Source organism: Salminus brasiliensis, chromosome 19 (assembly GCF_030463535.1).
Source record: "Salminus brasiliensis chromosome 19, fSalBra1.hap2, whole genome shotgun sequence".
In the NCBI taxonomy this organism is placed as follows: Eukaryota; Metazoa; Chordata; class Actinopteri; order Characiformes; family Bryconidae; genus Salminus; species Salminus brasiliensis.
In genome coordinates this window covers 25,359,061-25,385,464 of record NC_132896.1, presented here as the reverse complement: position 1 = coordinate 25,385,464, position 26,404 = coordinate 25,359,061, and the positions used below count along the sequence as shown (strand labels likewise).

The 26,404-nt window shown below is 37.8% G+C and overlaps 1 protein-coding gene across 1 annotated transcript; it reads right to left on the bottom strand.

The window, feature by feature from the left end:
• Nucleotides 1–691: 691 nt before the first annotated feature.
• On the bottom strand, nucleotides 692–16,305 carry LOC140541413 (uncharacterized). Its single transcript, XM_072664028.1, has 7 exons — nucleotides 15,905–16,305; nucleotides 9,229–9,379; nucleotides 8,443–8,586; nucleotides 5,785–5,919; nucleotides 4,520–4,750; nucleotides 3,372–3,497; nucleotides 692–1,155 (listed from the first exon to the last, which is right to left on the bottom strand). Exons 1-7 carry the CDS (start codon nucleotides 16,006–16,008, stop codon nucleotides 937–939), a joined length of 1,110 nt encoding a protein of 369 aa, XP_072520129.1. The 5' UTR covers nucleotides 16,009–16,305; the 3' UTR covers nucleotides 692–936.
• Between the last annotated feature and the right edge of the window lie 10,099 nt (nucleotides 16,306–26,404).

Here is a 26,404-nt window from a genome sequence, read left to right as displayed (position 1 = left end):
GTCTATCTTTGTAATTGTTGGTGATGAAAATGTAATATTGCAATATTGAAAGTGCAATATTCATTTTATCCATATCTACATAAGCTTTGGGCGCAGACTGACAAAAAAACTCCAAAACAATCTTCAACAAACAAAATAACAAGAATTTTGAATACATTCCAAATAATTTTGCAGCATGCTAGCATGCAATTACAATGATAAAACTATACAAAGTGTAAAAAATGGGGATATTGTGACAGCAACAATATATACAGTACTGTGCAAAAGCTTTAAGCTTCTGTGAAAATTTGAATATAAAGGTTCCTTATCTGGGCAGGATGTATTTTTATGTTCAGTAAAACAATTCTATACAACAAAATACAAATAATGTCTAATCTATATGTCTGTCTATCTGTATGTCTGTCTGTGTATATACGTATCTACTATATATATGTATATCTATCAATTTAACTATTCGTGTATATATGTAATATAAGTATGCATCTATTAGTGTGTTTATATGTATACACATCTGATATATTCTTTCAATCCTTCCTGTGTAAAACACTTTTTAATTTTTTTTTAAATAAAACAAATATTATCTACAATAACAGCAACAACAACAACAACAACGATAATAATAATAATAATAATAATAATAATAATAATAATAGAAAGAAGACAAAGAAGAAGAAGACTTTTAGACGTGTACAAAAATAGCTTTTATTTGGTTTTAATTATGTCTATTTTTCTAAGAAAAATACACGTGTCACTGTGTCTATATGAGCGCGTGCATACGGTTCAAGAGGTACATGATGAGAAAAAAGGTACAAACAAGCTAAGTGTAAGGCATTAAATAAATATTGTTTAAAAGCAGTAATATATTTGCTATGTAGCTTCTATTCAGATACATTTACATTCCTGAAGCTATGTATTTGTGTCTGCACATCAGGGGTACTAAAGCTGTCCATGGTGTTCACAGTGTTTGGGGCATATGTAAGCTGCTCTCTGTTCTTCTCGAGGCCTCCTTTTTTCTCCGCGGGGTCTCTCCTGGTCATTGTTGCAGCGGTGCACCAGCACCGGGTCCTTCACCCCTGGAGCTTTCTTCATCAGCAGCCTCTGCAGGATCTGCTTATCCGAGCGTTCTTTCTGAAAGTCATCCTCGTATACCTTCAGCTGTGGGGGGTGGGGGTGGGGGTGGGGGGGAGCATTACAAAAAGACCCTGTTATCTATCCACTATATTCGTAACATTTCAAGAGCAAGTGGATGTACTTTTTTACATGGTACTTCTTCCTGCTACATAATGTAGTCTTGCCACCCACTTTACATTACCTACCTTGTACTCCCACTCACTGGCCAGATTGTGCATAGCAACAGATGGGCTAAAGGCAAAGACTTTCCTCATACAAAATGCACCTACACTGAAAAAGCTGCATGGAATTGAATTGAGTTGATTTCAATGTGCATCAGCAGAGTTAGTGACATATGGAAGTAAACTGAAATATGAAAAATACATTCACATTAAAATCAACTCAATTCTATGCAGAACTTTGGTCCCACTTTAAATGGTCTCTAATAGCTATGTAGTTACATGTAGATAGTTCATACAATAACAGTGGACCTACTGGTGACGTTATTACTATTACAGCTGGATTATAGTAGAACAGCTTATGTAAAAACACATTGCCATTAACTAAGCAGTAAATAAGTTATAAATATTATGAATAGTAAATGTAAATATTGTATCTGACAAGCTGTAACAGCATGTGATCTCTTATGACACTGAAATATGTTTAATTAACACAATGAATGTCACTCGCTTTGTTAGTATTTACTAGTTTTGTTGATGCAACACATTTACTTCATTAACTTCCACAACCAACCACTTGTCACATAAAATTTTAAATGTATACAAGACTGTGCAAAATGCACATTATTTAAATTTGCATTAAACTTAACTTCCTGAGACCCCGTTTGCTTGGTGTGCATTTTTAATTTATTTGGGATTAGTAGGACCTAACAAGTATAAAAACTAAACTTAGTCTTTGTACAGGAAGTCGTTTTTGCAAAGAACAATGTCATATGAGGCCAAAAATTAAGTATAATGGTACAGAGAAGCAGAAAAGTGTTGTCCCCATATGAGGATGCAGGGTCTCAAGAAGTTAATAAGTGTGTTAAAATATGTTTTGCTAAAAGAAACATAAAGAATTTAGAATTTATTTTAGTCAGCTAGTCTGAAGAACAGACGTGTCAATATATACATGTGCAAAAGAGGCCACACACTAATTTCCAGTCAAAACAAAAAGCCTCTCAATGTTTGTAAGAAAGCAGCAATCATATATTTTACTGACATTCAACCACCCTTTACTTTTATCACAGCCTCCATGTTTGCTTTAATTAACTTTCTTCAAAAATCTACTGCTAGATTTTTTTTCTCCAAAGCCTCTAAAACATTTTCTACTTTTAACCATCCAAGAAATCTCAAATATATTCTAAATCTACAAGATATTGAGGTCTGGTGTCATTGTTTGAGCTTTAAATTATTCTTTCTTGCATTTTCTCATTAAAGTGGAACTTATTTTTGATGGTCGATCATTAGGGGTCGATTTTGGAAATTCCTTTTTCATTTAGTTTTCTTTCTCAATTCCTTTTTACATTTGTTTTCCTTTTTTCTAAACCTTCCATCAACTTCAGCCTTACATATCTGAATTATATTCTAACTAATTGTCTCAGAAATATCACCTTTATAAATGCCTAAATTAAAATTAATGTCTGGTTAGACTGGTAAATCAATAAATGTCTCTGAATTTTACACAGTACTTAATAAAAGCAGTATATGTGGCATCACATTTACTGTATGTATTATGATTGTGTTCATATTGATATATGTGATCAGTATCCAATTTATTACACTCACTAACCTGCCTTTATAGGTCTACAGGTGTGCAAATACAAGACCATATTCCACATCAGTCTGTTGCTCAATTTGTGCTATCCATCTTTGAACTCATTCATCATTGACCTGTTTCTTTCCACAGTGCTGCTGTTGAACTGATATTATTTTGGTTGGTGGGCCATTCTCAGCACAGCAGTACCCCCATCATGGCATTGGCATGGTAATGTAGTAGGGACAGTGCTGTTGCTGGTGTTTTTTCTACACATCAGTATCATTGCTGAGCCAAAAATAACCCATTAACAAAATGCATTCAGACACCAGTGGTCCTGGGGTCCGAAAGTGACCATTAATGAAGAGCTAGAGGGTAGTTGACACAAATTGTGTATCAACAGATGGGCTGCACAGTAGGCGCTTCTAATAAAATGACCAGAAAGAGCATCTCTCCTTCCAAATGGAGAAGCTGATGCTGTCCATGACTCAACATCTCTAACTCACCTGCTCTTGCAACAGTGCCATCTGCTGGCGCATCTCTCCCTCACGCCGCCGGAGCCTCTTGTTCTCCTGCACCATGCGTTCATGGTCCTTGTGTTCTGTCTTATAGTCAGCCTCATAGATTTTAGTCTGGAAGTAGAAATTGCAGTGGTTTTTATATATGGTAAAAATACGTAGACCACGTCTCTACTTTCCTTGCTGGGTTCTGAAGTCTCAGTGTTTCATATCCAATAGAAAATAAGATCACATTGGTTCGATTTCACAAGAATAGCTACAGTTGTAAATATTTATATTATTTGCTTTCTAATAATTAGTTTGATTCAAAACACCTTAAATATTCAATTAAACACTGAAGAGAGAGGCCTAGTTTACAATAGGTAAAAATAATCTAATACAATAATTAAAACATTGTTGTATAATTAAAATAAAGCTGTTATTGAATAAACATATTAAAGTCCCCCTATTTTACAATTTCCTCTGTATTATTTTCTCTCCTATCATATCACTATTTCCCCAACCTCCCTTTATCCCTTGGGGCTGAATTGGTAAGTATATGTATATATATGCTGGGTCCACTGTGAACCAGTGTTATAGTGAGGAAGTGAGAAAATCAGTTTTTATATAATATGTATCCTCCAATTGAATCATCACTATCACATAAAAACCTTGTATCTCCAAATCGGCAACTTTACAGAAAAAACATCTTAATTTAAATGGAAGTCAATATAAAAAGGTACTTTTTGAGCATTTATATTGCTCCGTTCATCATGACATTTAACCAGATTTAAAGAACAGCTGACAGATTCAGAATCTGTCAAGAAGAGAAAAATTTAAATACGAGGTTTTTGGGTAACAGCGATGATATATCTATAATTAACTACTTGTGACTACTTATGACAAGTGATTCCAAACGTCTGATTAGCACTGCAGGTCCCAGGAATAGAAACTGGATGATCTTAATATGTCCACTGGGCAGTGCTGTCCATCCACTCAGATGTGAGCAGCGTGTTTGTAGGGTACAGTCCATTTTACGATGAGAGCACAGACACTTATCCTTGACACAGTCGCATCTGATTCTTATCACTGAAGTGCGGCCCTGGGGTGAAATGTCCTGCACAGCTTGACCCACAGACTTAATGCTACTTGCTCACCTGACACCTCAAGGCCTCTAGCTGCTCTTTTAGATCCTGCACTTCTTTAACAGCATTGGCTGGGCTGGTGTGGTTTTCAAGGAGCTCACGGCTCGACCTGCTCCTCTGGTGGACCTCTGAAGGTGGAGCTGTAGTTGCGGAGAGCCCAGGGGTGGACACAAAGCTTGCGGGGGATTTAGGGGTACGCTCCAGGAGCTGAGGCTCTGGAGGTGAGATGACAGCTGACGTGTTCTGGAGAGAAAGGACAATGAAAAAGTGTGGAATTAAAAACAAGAACAACAGTAGCAGCAGCAACAGGAATAATAATAAGGATAAAAAAACACTTATTTTATTATTTCTTTTCACATTGATTTTGCAAAGACACAACGACTCTTGATGGATGTTTTAGTTACTTTCCGAAATGATCTGGTACTGGACCGTGCAGCAGAACAAAAAAATGATGCTTTCTTTGTGTGATTTGTCTGAGATTATTTGTGATGTTTTAATGTTATAATATGGTGATGGAGCTTTTAAAGGCCTTTAGACAAAGCCTTCTGTTTCCTATCACAATATAAACATTTAATTACATAGAATCTGTTAATTTAAGATAAGTAAGATAAATAAGATTAATCACCAGTACAATGTAAGACTGTAAAGATTAATGTGGGATTACTAATATTGCACCAATGGGTCCTTGCATTTTATGTGAGGTAAGGTCTTCATGACTGATAGAATATCATTAATATTATTTTAAAAACATTTAGATAATACTTGAAAACCCTTTATTTTGACTGGTCCTTTGTAGATGTATTGTATGTATAGTTTATGTATTGTTGATCTCTTAGATGACTTAATGAAGGAGACATATGTTACTTCAAATAAGCAGATTCACCTTAATTAATCCTTAACTCTGGTCCTGATCCTAATCCTAACCTCAACCCAAAACCTAAACCTAATCCTAGACTTAATTTAAGATCAACTTAAACCCTGGCTCTAATCCTAACCCTGACCTCAACCTCAGCCCAAAAAACTACCCTAACCTTAACTAAAATCCATTTTTCTCCCAGTTTAAATCCAGTTACAGAAGCATGTCAGCAACGTGTATATAACATCATGTTGAGGATGATGAGATGAAATGGTGTGATTTATATATATCTTTGACCAATGTAGTGACTATAGATTATAGATTATACTATTGTAAGACTTTATTGACAGTCTTACAAAACTGGGAAAACTGGGAAACAGTTACTATACATATGCACACATAGACACTGTATGGTAATCACCTGTGTTCCTAAAGCCCAGTCATTCAGTGTGTCTGTGCGGTGCATTCGGCTCTCCAGGAGGCGGACGTACTCCTGAAGATGCTGATTCTTCTTTAGCTCCTGCATCAGGGTGTGCTCGTAATACTCACTTTTATTCTGCACAAAACAAACCACGTATATGAATACAACTGAATACAACCATGTACACAGAATTTAAGATGCCTTATAGTCACAGTTTTAACACTCTGAAAGAGAACCTTGCTTTTAGAACCATCTTTCCGGTGCACAATAAGAGACTGTAGCCCATTTGTGCACAAGTTGCATAAGGCATCCAATATAGATCTTTGTTAGGTTCTGAGCACAAAATGGCCCTTGGCTGTACATTTGTAAAAAAGTGTGTAAAAACCTTGGCAGCCCCACTTTATGTGATGTTCTGGAACCAGTGCTACCATGTCAGTGTTACCGTTGTGTTCCACTACCTCAATAATATCTTGTCAATATCAATATCCTGTGGTCAGAAACTGACCGGTGATGACAAATTGCATATGATTAATGCTGGGCTACAGTCCGTAATTGTACAGCTATACAGTGGTGTGCCTTGTAAGGCAAATGGACCTCATAAAATGGCCAGTGAGTGGAAGCACAAGGTAGATTTTCCTAATGAAGTGGATGGCGAGGGCAGAGGTGCCATGCAAAAGCCTGGTCAATGGACCATTTCCCAGAAAGCTGCTGCTTTCCATTCCATTACATAAACAAGTCACGAGCCCAGCCATCCATATCACGCAACATGTATTGCAGGGAGCTCAGTTTTCAAGCCCTGCACAACACCTGATTTCACTAATGGCTCTCTTCTGTAACAAAGCAGGATCCCTAATTAGTCAAATTAAGTACTGCTGTGCGTGGCTGGAACAAATACCTGCAGACACTTCAACCGCCATAGCCAGCAGAATACCCTTGATCTCCTGATTGCACATCACAGTCCCTGTCATTCTGCCAAGACCCCATAATACTTGGCCTGAACCTTCATAATAATTTACCTGTTTATCACTAAGGATAAATTTAATAAGCCTGAACGGTGGGTCAACAACTTGTGAAACACAACAAAACCCTTAGATGCTCAGGACACCCTCTAGAATGAGGATGCAGAGGCAGCCGACCAAGTAGTCCTATTTACTTAGGTTGAGTATGGGCATGGACAAACTAGATGAGATATGGCACTAACGCAGTAATTCAAGAATGACAAGGAACATTACAACATAGCCTCATAAAGCTCTGCTTTCTGTTAGATATATAGTACTGGGCCAAAGTGTTAGGCACCTTATTTGGAGAGTAAGTGTAAGTTTATTTACTCAGTAAAACGCAATTCTAATCAGTGCTTTATGATGTTGAATCAGGTGGGCTGGTGATCAAATTGAACAAATCCTTGCGCTTTATGGGGCGTCTAGGTGAAATCTGGAACCAAGCTTTGTTCTTGCTCACAAGATAAGAACTTGCATCTTACTTACATCTACCTGCATTTTCCAAGCAAAACCAATCGATACATTGCTGTGCTTGACCAGTGTTTCATTCCACACATTTCATTAAATGTAAACTGTTTTAGATCAGCCCTTTTTTTACGTTCTACATGTTCTGGAGCTGATAAGAACTAGGTAATTATCTTTAGTGACATGATGGCAATTTCCAGAACAGGTTAACATAATTACACTGAAATGATTCAAATGTGTTGTGACATACATACACACTATGCCCAGAGCGGAGGGCAGCCATCGCTGTGGTGCCTGGTGAGTAAAGAGGGTTAAGAGCTTTGCTCAAGGGCCCAACAGTGGCAGCTTGGCAAACCCACAACCCTGTCATCAATAACCCAGTGCTCTATCCACTGAGCCACCACTGCCCCCAGTGGCCAGATTCAGTTTAATATCTAGGCAACAGACTAGTAGTATGCCATATAATATAAAGCTTAAAACTGTGACCTTACCCCATAATTTAGTGTATCACATTGTTACTCAAAAATGAACCACTTATGAGATATTTTCCTTTTTCATCTTAATAATTAGATGGCCACCTACTATCATGTTACCTAAATAATTACACAAAACTTTGTTAACCAATGAATAGAACCTGTCAGACATTTCAGTGCAATCTAATTAGATTTTATTACCAAATAGATCAATTAATTGCTGAAGTTCACATTTGCAGTACTTTTTTAATCACATAACATCTGGAACTGGTGGCTGCCAAAGTAAGCGACTTGACAAAAATTCAGGACAGGACTGCCTGCCCCAGAGTTTAAATGGAAGCAGATGTTGTAATGCTCCACCTACTGGCCAACACTGAAATTGCTTTAGTGTTAAAATAAATGCAAGTGAAAATAATAAAATCATAAAGGATTACAGTAAAATGTCTTTTGTTTTTAAACTGTCACAGTCTAGGATAAGTATTACATATCAAATATTAAATATATATTTTTCTTGTACATAAAAAAATTAATTCGAATTACTTTAATTAAGTAATTAAGTAATTCATTAGAGTGTCAGTGTTAAGAGATTGACTTTTTTTTTGTAATTACCATTAAAATACTGAAAAACACTGGATTATTCCCTTAATAGTCTTGTTTTGTGAAATGCCAACCACTGCTGAGAACCACAGGCCAGAGGACACTACAGGTGTGTGTTGTAGTACCTGTTCATGCTCCACTTTCAGCAGAAGTCTGCTGTTGAGTTGCTTGAGGGCTGTGTTTTCCTGCTCCAGAGCAGCCACGCGCTGCTGCAGGCCTGCACTGGTACTGCGGTAGATGTGGTCCCAGTCCTCATTTAGTTTCATCAGCTGTGACACACACACACACACACACACACACACATACATATATACAAACACACACACATAAACACTGCAGTCCTCTCCACATCTCCTCAGGCTGTGTCTCAGTCTCTTGTATTCTTCCTTGTGTCATAAAGTGAAAGGAGGATGGGAGGCAGGAAACACTATATAAAAAGACTAATTTTATCACAGAGAAAGCCTTTGGAAACACAAGGAATTCATTGTTGAATATATTTGCACTCCCTGAGCATGTCAGCATTTCAGGAGAGTTTGCGAGACACCTTAATAAAACAGCAAATGCTTTTAACGTGGCATTGAAGAAGAAGGTGTCCTTTTTGTACCTCTGTTGTTGTTTTTGTTCCCAGATGTCACTTTGTGATTCCTCTGTCCACATTACCCAGCAGGGTTAAAAAACCCAGGTTGTTTAAGATGGGCGATTTAGGTGGTTAGTGTTGCATCATTTCAGTGGTCAGAGTTCAGTAATTTAGGTAGTCAGAGATAGATGATTAAGGTAGTCAGAGCTGGGTGATTTAGGTAGTTAAGGGGAATGGAGCTGAGACATTTAGGTGGTGGGAGCTAGGCGATTTAGGTAGTCAAAGCTGGATGATTAAGATGGTTGGAGCTGGGCAAAGGCTGCAATGACTATACCTCTTTGTTGAGTCTGCGGAGCTCTGTGTTTTTGTTGAGGAGCTGAAGCTTCTCCTCATCTGCAGAGGTGATGGACATGCTCTCTGTGATAAGAGTCAGTTGCTCCTCACCAGACAGAAGCCTCTCCCCCTGGGCCAAATCTTCCACCTGTCTACACACACAGGGACAAATACAATAATCAACTTGGTCTTCATAATAGCTATTTTCAAGAGAAAGTACTTTAAAGAAAAAGTTTATGCACTTTTCTGTTCTAGTGCACTTGAGAGTTCTTGGAAGAGAATAATGCATGATACAAGAGAATTGAAAAGGTACCATTTTCCCTGACTTCAGTTAAACTACAGAAACCATGATGGATGAAATGACAGAATAAAAGCAAGAGCAAATATAAGTATAAATGTTTTGTCTGATTTGAGAACCCTTGCAAGAAAGGTTGTAACAGTAGTGTAAAACCTTTATGTGCTATTTAAACAAAATCCATAACTGAACCACCCAATACTTTTACACATTCAATTTGCTTTGGGTATGTTCATGGGTTTACACTCCTCATGGTTCTTTACTGGTTCATGTGTAAAAGCAATGGTTATATATTGCACAATTTCAAAGGGTTTAACTATTAGATGTCAATGGACCTTTTAGTAATTTAGAGTACCTTTTTTGCTCGAAGGACCACTTACATAATGTTGTATATGTAATAGAAGTATGGTAATGAAGGACAAGTACAACTTTTTTAACCCCAGACAGTTCTTGTGGTCTTATGTCATCCCTGATGCACTGTTAGATCCAGTATGACTAAGCTTTTCAATTTGTGTTCAGTGTGCGAAGCCATTCAGAGAAATGACAGATAGCTCTGAGAATTGTTGCTGGACAACATCACACCAGGTTGTTCAGAAATCAGAGAACGATGTAGAGAAAGAGGAACTGGGCTGTGTGCTGTGGTCCACAGGGACACACACACCCTAAGATAAAACAGTCTATCATCCACCACTTCAACCTCAGCACTACACACTCTTAAACACAAAGAGATGGTAGCCTGGACTTTTTCTTGGCCCAAGCAAGTTTCCAGATATACCAGCTGAATAACTACTGTGCCCTCTTGCTATTTCCTTTTTTTCTTTTGTTTGTTTGAGAATAAAAAACTAAAACTGGTGCCTTGTCTTTTCTGTTGCGAGTGCCTGTTAGCCTGCTGGTTTAACTAATGTAAGCTAATGTGAGTGTATAAATGTGTATGTGTATGTGGTAATTGGCACAAAAACACCTCTGTGGAGACTCATTTACCATATACACATCTAAATGTTGCGAAATGCACAATTGCTTTGGCAGATTTTGTGCAAAATTTTAAATTTAACCTTAACCAGAGAGCAAAAACTTTACATTCATTACATTCCTGCTTTAAAGTGTTGATGATGTTTTCTATTATTCTCCACAGTCACTAATAAAAGCAATGTAGTGCAGCTAGAAAGCACATAAGATAAATAAATGTTATTTTATAGCATTGTGTTCTGTTTAGTAACAGTTTTTTCGGATAGTACCATTCAAAGGCTTAGTCAGTGTCAAGTACACTGACTACAACATACCCCACCATTGTAAGTGTCTGTGTTGCTCTGCCATTACACTGCCAAAACATTAGTGTAGGAAGGCTGGAGGCTGACCATAGACAATGGAGGCTAATACTAAGCTGATTATGTTGGAGTTGGAGCTAATAGCTGTTACTTTTACTAAAATGTCTGCTACAAAAGAGAGAGAAGATGTCTGGGGAGATGGTCTGCATGGCCATTAAACTGATTGAAGCAGAAGGAGGGTGATTTTTCTGTGCTTGTCTGTCCACTGTGAGACATGGATGAGGAAATGCAGGTAGATTTGATGATTTGATTTGTTAAATGTAGCCACTTATCTCACATCACTATGCAAACAATCCATAACAGATGATCCATGTTCGTCCAATTATATTTATAAGGCAGAAGGAAGAAATACAATGCTTTAAAACAGGCCATTTACAGTTGTTGTAGTCTGCCTCCCTGCAATGAGTTGCTACATTTCTGGGGAGGTGCGTAGATTCAATGCAAAACAATAAATTGGCCTCAAAGGTTAAAGAAGTGGACCTGGGATCAGAAAATCATTCCACAAATGGTAGGTTGGAGGGAAGTGACATTTTTTTATTTGTTACATCCTTTATTTTAAGAGTACATAGGGATGGGAATTCCAAAAAAGTATATCCAGAGTATATGCACCTTTCCAGACACCACTTCACCACTTGACCTACTGAATCCTTGAGCACTGTGCATTGAGAAATCATTAAAAGTAACTACCCGAGTAGATCTTTTTACGATCATACAGAAACACATCATCATAGGTCATCACAGGCTATTGTATTGGTTCAGCAGTCGTTCTGTCTTTCGTTCCGGCTATGGCTGTTTAAGACTTGCCGTATTGTAAACTGCATCACTGCATGGTTTTTAACACTGTTTGATATGTTAGAGATGCCTCACTCATCATAGAATGGCAGCTCCTTGGCTAATGAATGTGAGAAACAAAACTGAAGCACATTATGCACGTATCATAAATTCTGGATTGTAAAATGTCAGTGCAGTAAGCCCTTCGTTAATTTTGGATGGTGATGGTGTGGAAATAGTGTACTTTTCAGCAATACTCCATGCAGTCTGTGTGATAGAAAGGTCATGCCAAAAGTTTCATTATAGCTCTGACCAAATGTGCGAGTAAATAAGTTATACTGTACATTATTCTGGATAGCTATATTCAACCACCATAGATGCACACACACAACCTTGTGTTCCACACAGTTGAACACTGAGCCATTTTACTATGCTTGAGTACAGCTAAACCATAGCCCAATATTAACCTAAGCAAACATAAATATATCTTCAGTTCTGCATATAAAAGAATAGCAAATCTATTGTAGATGTCTGTTGTTTTCTTACAAGGGTCACTAGAAAATCCCCCAACCATCAGATGTTTTCTATTCCTGTGTGTGTGTGTGTGTGTGTGTGTGTGTGTGTGCTTGCAAAATTGCTGGGACATTTTGCACCTTTGTACCGATGCATGCCAATGCACACAGATGCACTCGTTGTTTTGATGCAACACATATCAGGATGTTGGGTCATGTGGGGATCACACACACACAAACAATATATACAGGTATATATAACACAGCCTATTTAGCTAATTAAACATACAACACCATATTCCTTGTCTTTCCTAATGTCAAACTACAAAATCAGTGTGGCCTGTGCAAACATTTGGGCACCTTACAGAGTCAGAACCTAGTAGCATCCCCTTTGGTAGAGATCACAGCTAAATGTCTTTCAGTTCTTGTCAATGGAATTTTCATCCACTCTTCTTTGCAGAAGGCCTTTAGTTCTCAGATATTCGTATTGCATGCACAGCTTTCTTATGGTCTATTTACAAATTCTATTATATCAGTTTCAGTTTATTTGTTCTTCAGGTTGTCCATGGTGGTTGTGAGGTATATGTTGTCATTATCCTGTTGTAGAAGCCATCATCTTTTCAACTTCAGCCAACAGATGATTTGCCTCCAGGATTTGCTCCAGAATCTACAGAATCCATTCTTTCTTCCTGTACAATAACTTCAATACAATTGGCAGCCCAACTTATACATACTTCAAAAAAATTAGTTTCTAGGCAAGGTCACAGTTAAGGTTTCCCTTTTGATTCTGTGAAAATAATGTTGTGCAAGCAATGCTGCAAAGGGGAATAGTGCACCGCATTTGTGACTCAGCTAAAGCTTCTTACAAGGTTTTGACAGTTATTTGGGGTTTGATTTGCCTGTTTGACCAGCATTTAAGCAATTCCCTCTGAGATTTTTATTGGTCTTCCAGATCTTATCTTGAACTGCCGTTTACAAATAAAATTCCGCACTGCAGAAACCGCAAGCTAAAAACCTTTAGACTTCACAACAAATGCCCCACCCACACACTTTCTATTGTCTGAACCCACCATCACCCTTATTTTTTTTTACAATAATACTAGTTTATATATGTATATAATTTCCTATATGTATTAGGACTTTTCTAAGCTTCACCTCAGTAACCACAGACAAAGACATTATTTGTCCTCACCAGCTTAACACAATTATACACATCAAGTAACATTAAGTATCAAGTCAGGCCATTTATTGTTAACCTATTGTAAGACAGCCCAGCACACACACACACACACACACACACACAGACACACACACACACACAAAGGTTTTGAAGGGGAATTCTTAGTTAGGTGGGCGCTGCAGCCCACAGGTCCTGGAAGTTCACCAAAAGTCTTCTACCAAAAGTCTTCCACTCTTCTTTTGTAGCATTCTAGCCAGCTCTGTCCCTAAACGTATTATACTAATGCTGTTCTCACTGAAAGCGATCAATAAGGCATTAACAGGCTGCACAAATAAAGGTAGACGAGAAAGCAAAAAGGAGTGAAAAAGAACAAAAAACATGATCAAACAAGATCATCAGCCACATTAACCAAAAGCATTTAAATATGCTGCCATGGCCAAGCCAGGCCTGTCCAGTAACGTTTATTCTATAATTTGTAAAGGGATAGAATATGACCCCCTTGTCTTAAAAAGTTTTTAGTCTCATGGATGCTTTTGGAAGGACATCAAAATGTCACATTTTGTACCTGCAGGATAAAAATTCACTGTCATTCAGGCTGGAAATAGAGTGGAATAATTTAATTCTGACTCATGAACTTCGAAGCTAAGGGAGGTTATCAAAATAATCTATCACCTAATATTTTATACTCTTCCTTTTTAGGAGTGTGAAAAGTTATTACTCAGTCGTGACCATATTGGAGTGGGAAAAATGGATAAAACACTGTCAGAGGTCATAAATTGCAAGGTTTCTCTTCCCATTTAAAATTCCTGCAGTCTTTTAGTTGTTTTTGCTGGTAAAGAAAATTGGATTCTTATTTGTGGTGTAATTATTCAAAGGACAAAGTGGTTCAGGGTGATTCAGGGAGAAGTCGACTGAAGCACTTGCACACTGGCAGATATTACGATTAAGTAAAGTTACGACGAAGTAAAAGTCATAGCAACACTTTATTTTGAGAGTTCACTGGTGCTTTGCAGATGCTTGTGTGTTTCATCCAACAAAATATCTATCAAATACAATTCAACATTAGCTTCAAACCAAAACCTACAGGGCAATTCCACAGATGTTTCTCTGAAATTCAGTACTTGAGACATAAGCATAGTCAGTCAAAGTGGTGTAATGTAAAGCAGTTCTTTGTGGAGAAACTCACTGACTCAGATTTCTTTACAGTGGAGATGATAGGAGGACTGGGGTTACAATGTCTACAATACCAATATAGCCAGACTTTTATTCTTTTCATATTTACTTATTATTATGTCTTCAAATGTCATAGAAGAACAAATTCATAAATAACCATGTTTGTAAAAGAGATCTGTGGGTGTAAAGAATCTTAATTGGGCAAGTACCTTTACAACAAGTGATGGTTCTTTAGACATTTAAAAGGTTCTTCATACTCACAGATCACTATTACAAATATGACCCTTTATGGAACCAAAGGTGGGTTCTCTATGGCATCATTCAAATTCCAAATAAACATTTTGAAGACTTTTATTTTTAAGAGTGTATATATTAGGCCAAAGGTTCCAGCTTTGAATGCATCAGATGTCTTGTACCTTTTACCAGCACTGTAAACAGTTCTTATTCAGTGCTTATTATCTCCAGAAAGCTGCGTTTATATTTATAGATGTAACCTTTAATGTAACTAGGCAAGTCATTAAGAACATATTCTTAATTTATGGATTTCACACCAACCAATTTTCACCACCTATACAAAAATCTGTTTACATCTTAAAAAAGTTCAAATTCCCATTTAAACCTAATCCCAAACACAAATCCTGAATCCAATGTTATATATCAACACACGAGTGTCACCGTATTGTTTGTTAAGAATTTGATCTTATGTTGATTATCAACAGGGAAACCACATTTACATCATGTTTTACTATATTTCACTGTAAAAAGGCCAAATCATTAGGTACAGCCTACTGATATAATAATATTATTAAGATACATATATGTATATTGGCTAAATGTTACTTTACATTCTGTATTTGTTATTACTTTTTGTCATAAAATTGATAATGTTGTTACATAAACCTTTTTCAATTCAACAATTTGACAATTCAGAAAAGCCGATAAAAAAAAAAATTAACATTTGTATTATAGTATACATTTTTTAGAAAAATAAAGTGAGATGTAAAGTGGTTCAAAAATGATTATATTACAATTTTACCTTTTTTTTATAACAGTGTGGTAGGATAAGCAAAACTTCTGTCAGTGAAGCCTCGTATTTCCAGTAACCATCAAATTATTACAGTTTATGTAATCAATCCCTAAATGGTTGAACTGAACAAATACTATACAGTGACAGTGGAGCTCACCTGTGTTCTACTTACTGAATTCTTCAAACCAACTTATCAATAACTTTATTGATATACAACACATATTGACTACAGTTTAGTGGGTTTATCTATATTTATCTTAATGGTATAAAGTGTTGTTACAGGTTATCATGTACTTATGGCTGAGATAAAGTTAACATTTTTGCCACTTCTTAAACTAAAAAGAAAAAAAAACAGAGAAAACCATGAGGAATAAAGCTGCAACACTTTACTTACCCCGAGTCAATAGAGGTCCTCTGTTCATTTGTGTCCTCGGGGAGAGACTGCTGTTTAGTCGAAGATTCCTCTTCTGACAGTGAAGATAATGAGCTAACCTCCATGGCGTATTCTCCTACTCTTATTTATGTTGCCAATTAAAACTTGTGTCCACACAATGTAACCAGGCAAGAGTCAAATAAACAACGTAGAATAAAGTCTCAATTTAAAACCACTCGACACCTAAGGAGGAAGTCCAAAAATAAGCCTCTTACGCTCTCATGCAAAACATCACAAAATAGGAAGTGCCACCCAAAGCAGCATTTGGCACTGCTCGCCTCTCTGCGTTCACCACTGTGTTAAATAATGAGCTAATCTAACACAAACTACTGCGAGAAAAAGCAGTGTTCTAGCAAAGATTTTATTTCTATCTATCTGTAATCCACTGAAAGTGTCAACGTGACTGACAGTGTTTTGCTGATATGGTTATTAAAGTGTAGAGCAGAACAAGGAAGCGTGACGTTAAGCACCAGTGGAAATTCCTCTTTTCTATCATGTGCTTTTTGTGGGCTTTCTGTCTACAGAACCTAATCTCTCTAAAGCAAAACCACAAGCCTCCCACTGTTTTCAACGTATGACATACTGTACATTTAAATCGCTGTACATTAAAATGGAAAACTTTTCAGTCATTGTTTGGAGCAAGCTAATACAAAAAAAGGAGTAGAGAAGGCTGGTCATGAGGTCATGCTGTAAACGTCTGGATCATTGAATGCTATTTGATCTGAGGGCTGACAAATGCGATAAAGTACTGAACCAGCTTGTACCTCTGGAAAGACAAATGGCCAACCACAAAAAGCTACCCATTAGCCACTTGATGTCAATACTGCTTAATGATACATGAATCCTTTAAGTCATTTAATTACTTAGAGGAACGTGATTCACCCCTTAAAAAGCCTATGGTCCGCCGGCGGGCCGAAAGTGTTGGTTCAGCAGTCCCAGTAGCTACAGAGTAATACACCTTTGTGTATTTTGTGTCCCCGGGCGCTGGAGTTGGCTGCCCACCGCTCTGGGTGTGTACTCACTGCCCCTAACACGTGTGTGTGTGTGAGTGTGTTCACTACCAGATGGGTTAAATGCGGAGGACACATTTCGCTGTACAGTCCACACTGTACAGTGACGAATACGTGCACCTTTACCTTTTTTGTGTAATAAGCTTTACAGTGTTAAGGGGTTAAATGAATGAGGCTACTTTGTGGGGGGCATAATAAAAGAAATCCAAGATTACACTGAGATTGCTACATATTGCACAGAATGTTTAATGCAACATGTACATGTGACTATTTTTAAGTAAGACAAAAATCCAAAGGGTGAATTTTACAGGGCCTTCTAGGACTTCAGATAATGATTTCCAGAAACAGTACTTCTCTCATTTGCTGTAGGAAACAACATGTTAAATTCTTGGAACAACAAATGGAAAATTGCCCAATGAAAGTTTCCCCATGGCCAGATATAGCCATTTTTAGTCCCTTACATTGTGACAAGTATGTAATTTTAACCACGTAATTTGAAAGAGACAGATATTTTTCATTCGGAATGGGTGGGACAAATTTCAATATCACTCTAGGCCTGGAATATGAGCAGTAGTATATCCTGGTTTCAGCCAGTTCTTAGAAATGTAAATCAGTGGCAGCAACTCTGTACCATTTACTAAAAGCCCTTTACTAAAAAGAATCCATATAACCCCACTCTTACAAGCAATGTATTTCCCATGCTTTAAATGTCTCTGTTTAATCTAGAACAGCCCACATTTGTTAATGTTAATGTGCTTTGATATTAGCTTAGTGCTAACATTCTGATGAAATCTCACATGGGTACTATTGGAAATGAGCACCTTAATGAGTGGGTTTTTTCACATTTCTGACCATATTTTGACATTTATGGCCTAGACTGAAGGCTTAACCTACAGTTGGGGCCACACACTAACAGACAACTAAGATTATGTTCAGATGTAGAAGGCTTGATTCGATTAAAATGAACCTTACTGTGTTTGCCCTGTTAGAACAAGTGAGAACCCTGGTGTGCACCAGGTAAGTGGATAATGATCTTTTGGGGAGGTCGATAACAGGCCACTTCCAAATGAACTCTATTGCAGTCTGTTTGAAATCTAAACACAGACCAAGAGTCCTAGACATCTAAATGGACCAAACACGGATCAACTGCATATTATCTTTGGCTCTGATGCTGTTTTGACACATAAATATGGTTCATCATCTCTTCTCTCTTTACTCTATATTGAATGCATATACACATACATTACTGCAAACATCAGTTGTATTATGTATAATTCACTATTATTGTTCAGTTTTCACAATTGGATAGATCCCCTCTAACACTTTATTTAAATACATTGCCTTAAGTAGTATACGTATACAAGTTGCTAAACATTAGCATATATTAGACATAGGGTGAGTTGCCTTAATGTAGACACCTAAGCTTTATTTATTGTAGGTCTTTCTCAAATAAAGACAATTCTACCAGTGTATGAAGTCTGTATTACACATTGTTGACTGTGGTCCAACAAAATACAACATTTTATAATCCACTGTTGATTCACGTTTAAATGGTAACCGATGTATGCCAGACAGGACCTGACAATAAAATGACTTTTATTCTCCTAAGCCTTCAATTATAAACAGCAAGACATATCCTTAATCAATACAATAAAAGTCTTCTTACTGTGGCCTGAAGTGTATATGACAAGACAAAAATCAGTGCCACAGCAATTTCACTTGTAGGACACGTACTGCTGTGTGGTGATAAATAGAAGCTGCATACAGTCATGTGGAAAAGTTAGGGCACCCCATGAAATATATTTTAAAATATATTTAAACATATCATCATTTAAACAATATCAAGAGCCGGAGGTAACATTACTACAACACATAGAACTACTAAAAGAACTAAAACACATAAAACTGAAAAAAAAAAAAAACATTTAAAAAATGTAATTAAAATTTAGTAATCTGGCTTATGCAAAACATGCCCTCTGTGCCCAAATAATTCAACTTTGGATTCATTTGTCCAAAGCTCATTGTTCCAGATGTCCTGATCTTGATCTAGGTGTTTTAGTTAGTTTTGCTCTGATGGTTTTATTTTGACAGCAAGGGTTTCCTCCTTGCAGACCTCCAATGAAAACCATGTGTGTGGTCTCTTTATTTACATTTACATTTACATTTATGGCATTTGGCTAATGCTCTTATCCAGAGCGACTTAAAATGTTACTTATATTACAGAGGTGGGCCAGTGCAGTGTTAGGAGTCTTGCCCAGGGACTGTTATTGGTGTAACGCAGAACAGTCACCCAGACCAGGAATCGAACCCCACATGGGTCCACATGGTGTGGCGGCTCAGTGGCAGGTAGTGGTGTTATCCGTCTTTATGACGGTAGATGCTGTACTTTGGCTTGAGGTGTAGCAAGAGCTACCTGTAGATCCTGTAATGACATTTTAGGATGGTAAAAGACTTCTTTATGCATTTTGTGGTCTTTATGTTCATTGTTTTACTAATTTAACCACTAATTAACCACTAATGTCAATTATACTTTTCAATTTTAATAAATAATTCTACCAGATTCAAACTGTAATGGCAAATGCTACAAAACAACAATTATTGAGATACAGAATTTCTGCAGAACACTGATGGTATATGATCCATTTATAATAAGTAAATGTAAATGATTATGTATTACGCAGTAGCAATACATGCTTAATATTTCAAGTTTCATGTTCATTAGTCCATTGTGACTTATGACTATCAAATAACTAAATAATTAGCAAACTATTATTAATGATTAGGTTTCTAGATTAAAACATTTGCAGCATTTTTTAAAATATGTAACAATTGGATAGTTCTTGATAAGCATTAATTAACTATTATATAATAATTGGTTAATTTATTCTTTTTGCCATTAAGCTTGTCAAATGTCTTGCTGAGCCTCTGCTATTTTATGCATTTTTTTCTTTTCCTGGCCAGTTAATTGGTAACTCAGACAGTTGAACATTACACAGAGGAGATGTTTTCTAACAAGTCCCATTCGATATGGTCACTGGGGCATGCTTTGCTGTCCTTTGCTTAGTTTGGCAGTGCAGTATAGAGCTGGACAAAAACTATCCCACCCTGTTTTGAGTGGGTGAGTCAGTGGCCGTGCCTCCACTGTCTGTCATGCCCGAACGCCAGTGACTGTATTGCTGTGTCCAGCATTAGACTGCTAAGGCCAAGGGGGAGTGGCAGTGCAATGGCTTTATTGACCCAAGCCTCTGTCAAAGCCAAGGACAAATTACATGCTGTTACTCCATGGATTGATTTCTCTCCCAACCAAACACCAGATAGCCGGAATGGGAAAAGTGTGGATGGATGAAAAGGAAGTGCTGTTTACTGGTTAGTCATGGTCTAGTGAGTGCCCTCTTTTAGCTGCAACCTTATATTATAACTGGAGTGAATAACACAGGTTGTAGGTTTTGGGTGAATGCATATCTAGAATTCTAGGTCTGTGTTTGTTTAAGCATGGACAGTAAATCACATTTAATTTGTTGTTAGAAGAGGTCATTTGAACCATTCCATATACAACTGCACAAACTATTTGGGCCTTAAGTTGCAGACCTTAAAGCACTCTAACAAATGACGGTGATTGTTAGACTTTATGGCATCTACTTAAGCCATTAATGTCATTATTGCTGACATTATTCTAACTAGTACGCCAGTTGTCATAAGTATTTACCAGACAGCAGAGTTTACATTACCATCGCTTAACCTTGGCAGCTGCTTATAGAAGTACTAAGGCAAGACTTCTCATTCTGTACTTGCTTGCAGTCATACTGTATGTCACCAGGGGCGTAGCCAGGCTTTTTTTAAACATCTGGGGCTTAGCCCTAATATCCAGGACCATGCTTGCCTCGGATGATTTAGGCTTCACAAATCACTATTCACATTCACTCAAAACCCCCCATTCCCAATGTACAATAACTTAGTGTCAGCACAGTAACTTTGCTAACTTACATATTGTTGAGCCACATAAGCCACCCCTCTGCTGTAGCGCAAAAGCTGAATAAGTAAATGATTAATAATAAACGAGTGTATCTAATACCTACCTAATCCATCCCCATGCCCTACTGAAATCCTGAATGTCAGTAAAAGTAGGCCACTGAACCTGGTGTAATATTTTCCATAAGTAAAATTATTTATGCACATTATTCTATTTGACAAGCTTTACTGTCATTGTGATTACACAACAGTTCTGACAGTCCTGCTTAACAGTGTTTTAATGAAAGACGTCACTGCTGTTTATGCTGAGATGGAATATCAGCGCGATGCAGAGTGATGGTGTGTAGAGACAGACCTTATTTGTTCACAATACGAGTGTGTAGGTTTGTTGTTACTGGAGTGTCATTATTGTGATATATTGGTACTCATTGAATGCCTCTCAGCTAATTACATTGCGAGGTGCAAACTAGCAGGAATTCTAACTGTTCGGTTATAAAGGAATCAAATCACATGTAAGGAAATTAAAATAAAGGTGGAATCTTAAGATAACATAACATAGTTAATAATAAATCACATTCTAAATATTTCAGATGTAAATCAGTAGCATTTTTTTTGGGGGGGGGGGGCGGGTTGTCTGGAGAAGATTACAGGGAAGCATTGAAAGCATTGTCTCAAAGACTTCACTATAGTGAGGTGGACAACAAACCTACTTCCCCATAGTTTTCACAACAACAGAAAAAACAGGGACATTTTTACCGCAACACCTGATTACTGACTTTTACTCACATTTAACTGTCTGGTTATTATAACAGCTGACTGCAAACCACAGTGGGTAAAAGCCAGTTAACCTTTTACAGTACTAGGCAAACGGTTAAAGGACTCAACTATTCTGCAGCTTTGCCATGGTCAACTGTGGACCAAGATAATGCTGAGTTTATGATATTGTTAGAATTATATTTGTATAATTGGTGATGGTAACCACAGTACATTGGTGACCGTCAAAAGAGAGCTGGCAGTCACTTTCATTTGTCAAACAGAAATGTGGTGCTGAGGAGAGATTATGCTTAATACTCTCAAAATTACACCCCTGATTGGGACTCTGAGTGGTTTAGCAGGCTAATGTGCTACCACTATAGCCCAGGGGTCACAAGTTGGAACCCCGAGACTTGCTGATTTGCCATTAGCAGCCGGAGTCATGCTCCCATAACAATTGAGCATACTTTCTCCTAGTGGGTTGATGAAACTCCTGAAGCTTTGTTAGTCGGCACAAGGGTCTGGTAGCTGGTATGGTGGAGCTGGGGACCCGGAGCTATCCTCTGAGCGTGTTTGCTCTTTTAAAAAGAGCCGTTGCCTGTTTTTTTAGTGACCGAAGCATTGCTAGTGCTAGGGGCTAGGAGCTACAAACAGGTGGGTTAATTGACAGTAACACATTTAACAAATGGAAAATGTCTACAAAAACAACAAAACAAAACACTACACCCTGGTGTACATGCATCTACCTTGCTATTTAACCCTGGGAAAAAAAAATGAAAACCTAACTGGTCCTGGTTGCCTTATTGAACTTAATATAGAAAAACATACTTTTCTGCCTGTGATAGTAAACTGTAGTAGTTTTAATTCTGTCTCTTTGTAATCTCAGCCCACGCTTGATGAGTCACATGGTCCATAATGCCCACACAGACACCATGTTCACTGTGGTACATGCCTCATGTCCTCTTCAAATGTGCCCTTCCCTCCCACACAACCCTACCTCAGATGGTGCTTTCAGCGCGTCTTCGTTCAGGTGTTACATGCTTATCTAGGCTGGGTGCTCTGTTGTCTATAGCTGCGTTACTTAACTCTGACCCTGTGCTATGACAGAGAACCAGCTCCCAGCAGCCTAAGGTTCAATGCATTTACCAGCTCTGATACTTCATAGCTGATACCTTCAGCAGAATTTGTCTATTATTAGGATCCATCCTAGTAAGCTGTAACTAGGTTTATAGTTGTTGCAGTGTGGGCTATTGTGAGTGTGAATGTGATCTCCTCAGTGTCAGAGCATTTAGGATAGTTCTTGGCAATGATGCAGTTTTCTGATTTTGTATTATTATTTTTTTAATTTCAAGAAGCATGTGCTCCATTCTGCAGAGACCATCCAATATGATTTACTGAATGTGGCATTTATAGAGGATTCCACAATTTCTTGAGATGTGTGAAGTGGCCTCTGATGACCCTCTGCAGAGTCTTTGGCTTTGGCTCTGCAGAGTCAGTTTTATTATTAATGTACAGATGATTCGTGCTTGACTGTGCACGCACTGTTAATTAAGCCTAAGGTAAGAAACCAAATTTCATTATCAAGTTCTGAACTTCAGCAAACTCTCATCTCTGACTGGAAGTGCAGCTGAAAGGCTAAAATAGAGCCATGGATGATGTTTGTCACCTTTGGCGCAGTCATTTCTTATGAGAGTGGCTCTAATGAACTGGCTGCATGATATGTAATATACTGTACATTGATCGCGCTACATTTATTAAACCTGTTATTAAACAGGTGATCAAGACAAACCTTAATATGAATCCATAATTTGGTCATATTTGGTTCAATTTCCCACTTAGCCCAAATATAGTAAGGCAATTTTGGCGTTCTTTGTATCTTAGTTTGATCAACAATACATATTGAGATGAGCCTCCAAAACATTATTAAATGAGCTGCAGCTAAAAAAAAAAAAGCTGAAATATTTAAAAACGCGTAGTCTGTGGCTCCTCCCCTCCCCTCATTTATTTACTGTTTACTCCCCCTATCACTTGATGTCCCCATACTGGGAGGTATTTCACAATGACAGGCTAAACACTTGCTGCATTTTGAACTTATTATCACTTGATGAGCAGACAGTTGTTTCACACTAAAACTGTAAAATGATACTTCATTATTTACCTTTCCATTTCTTGGACACAGAAATGTAGACGGTTTCACAGTTCCAGGGTGGCCAACTGTCTAACTGGCTGCTTGTCAAGAGAACATAAGTTTGAATCCCATCAACACGACAATATTCCATTATCAGAAAACTGGCAATAGTAAGGCGTCACCCTGTGTGACAAAGCAACAATGGAGAATGGAGTACAATGTACTAAAACACATATAATTCAGTAACTACAGGGGCTTCTGTACAAACTGGTGGGGATATTCTTTAGTAATAGAAGTTGTTTAACAACACTTTCGTCCACAGCCACACTGAAGCTTGATTTCAATCAATGCTTTTATAAACTGGCATGGGTGGCATGGGTGTAGGTATGCAGTTTAGACAGTTCCATTGTCATTACTAGACACATGGTCTTGTTGATCCAGGGCAAAACTAAAGAATAAACTTTTACATGTGGGACAGCAAACATGTCTTGGCAAACTGATTGCATCTGAGGCAAGGGGGAAGTTACATTTTTGGTGGAGCATTCATCTTCTTATATGCCTCTTTCTGGTGAAGGTCATGATAGGTCTGGAACCTACCTGGAATCATTGGGTGCAAAGCAGGAAGGCCTCCTGACCAGCTTGCCAGTACACCGCAGGGTTGGTACTCCCATTCAACCATTCTGATTTCTGGCTAAACAGTTATATGAAACATAGCCCATTATCCCCCAGCTTTATAATGGAACATACCAGTGCTAATCACTTTCCACAATAACTTCCAACCCTAAAAAGACTTGCTGGAATTTCCTGGATATATATTTACCAAGTGTTGTCACTCAAGGCCCATTGCTCCTTGTAGCTTCGAATGCAATTTGTTTGTGCTTCCTATTGACCTTATTCCTATTCACCGTAGCCTAATGGCAAGGTTTAGAAGGCTGTTTGGATTATGTCAGATAGGATAATCTGTGACACCACCAAATGAAAAATGGAAAATGTTCCCTGCTCAGCTTTACAAACTTATAAATGATGCAACCTTGACATTTTCCTCAGCTAGCTGCCATAGAATCTTTCCCACAGTTCCTTTGTAGAAATACTCATGCTACAATATGGGGCCAAAAAAGCATCTTGGTCATGACATGTTGGTAGCTGTCCAGCCAAATCATGACATCAAGGGCACTAAGCTCCACACAGCCTCACGTGGGACATGACATTTTCAGCTCAGTCAGTGAGTAAGGTCTCACTCGTTCATTTGCATGCACTTGGAGAAAGGACTGGTGGATAAATCTCTTGGCCTCTGGTGCATGATGGATGAGTTAGCATGCAAAAGTGTGGTGCTGAAGGTCGCTGTAAATACACGCACTGTCAATAATAAAAGGGCTTTTTAATTAAAAGCTTAATACAACATGACTGCAATCCTATCCCGGTGTGGGAGGCATGAAAGACCAGGTTGTGCTCATGAGCTATTTCAATCTGTGGACACCATCCTGATCCATTCCTGGTAAGAGAGAAACATTGAAGACATAGATATGTTGTAATTAATGAGTTAGGGTGTAAGGAAAGGAGATGGATGGTAACTGTTAACACAGAGCTTCCTTGAAAAGACATTCGGATATAGTTCATTACACGCACACACAAATGTACTAAATACTTGATTAATACTGTAATACTGTGCAATGACAAGCAGCTGAGATGCTGAGATACCACAACTGTATAACAACCAACCAGCAACCGCATAGCAAGTGCCTAGAAACTGTGCCGCAACCGCTTAGGACACCATTGCAGCCATCAATTGCAGACACCTGCTTAGAAACAGGATGGTAACCACATGGAACCGCAAAGCAGTTGCCCTTGCAACTGCACAGAAACCATCTTGGAAAGCATAGCCATGATTAGTCGGCATAGTCGATGACGGCAATGCTGAAAATGTGTCACCGTTTTAAGCCAGTGCATCGTTTTAACATTTTTTTTTTCATGACTTAAGCTTTTTAGTTCAAATAACAACAGCTTTTCTTCATTACAACTTCCTAACTGCTCCATGAGGTCAGTCATTTCTAACACATGTCCAGTCGGCTCCATTCAGAGCTGAAGTTTTAAAATATAAATGTGAAGTCTGACTTAAATGCGAAATAGTTTTTTCTATATTTCCGAAGGCATTGAAGGTATAAGCTTAGCATGAAAGAAGTGCTAAAGGTGGCATGTACACTGGGCAAAGTTTTGAGGGCATACTACCGTCCACATTGCTCAATGACACTGGTGATTGTGTGCTTTAACACTGTTTTGTCGCAATTATGTCACTTAGGCCTCACATCCGCAGTAAGTACGAACCTACGAAGCTCTTATTAAGCATCGGTAGAAAAGATTTTTAAATCAGTTCTTGTAGCTGCTAAATAAACTTGTTATCAAAGTAATATCAAAATTAAATATTTGTTCACCTGCTACCTTAACGTTTCCAGTGAATATATGACTGGATATGAGAATCTGGGCATTTACATTAATTGACGGTAGTGTGTGCTTTCTTGTGCTTTGGCCTTGACTAGATATAAACCATATCTAATTACTCTTTGATTAAAATATTATATACATTTGATTATGTAGGGAATGGTA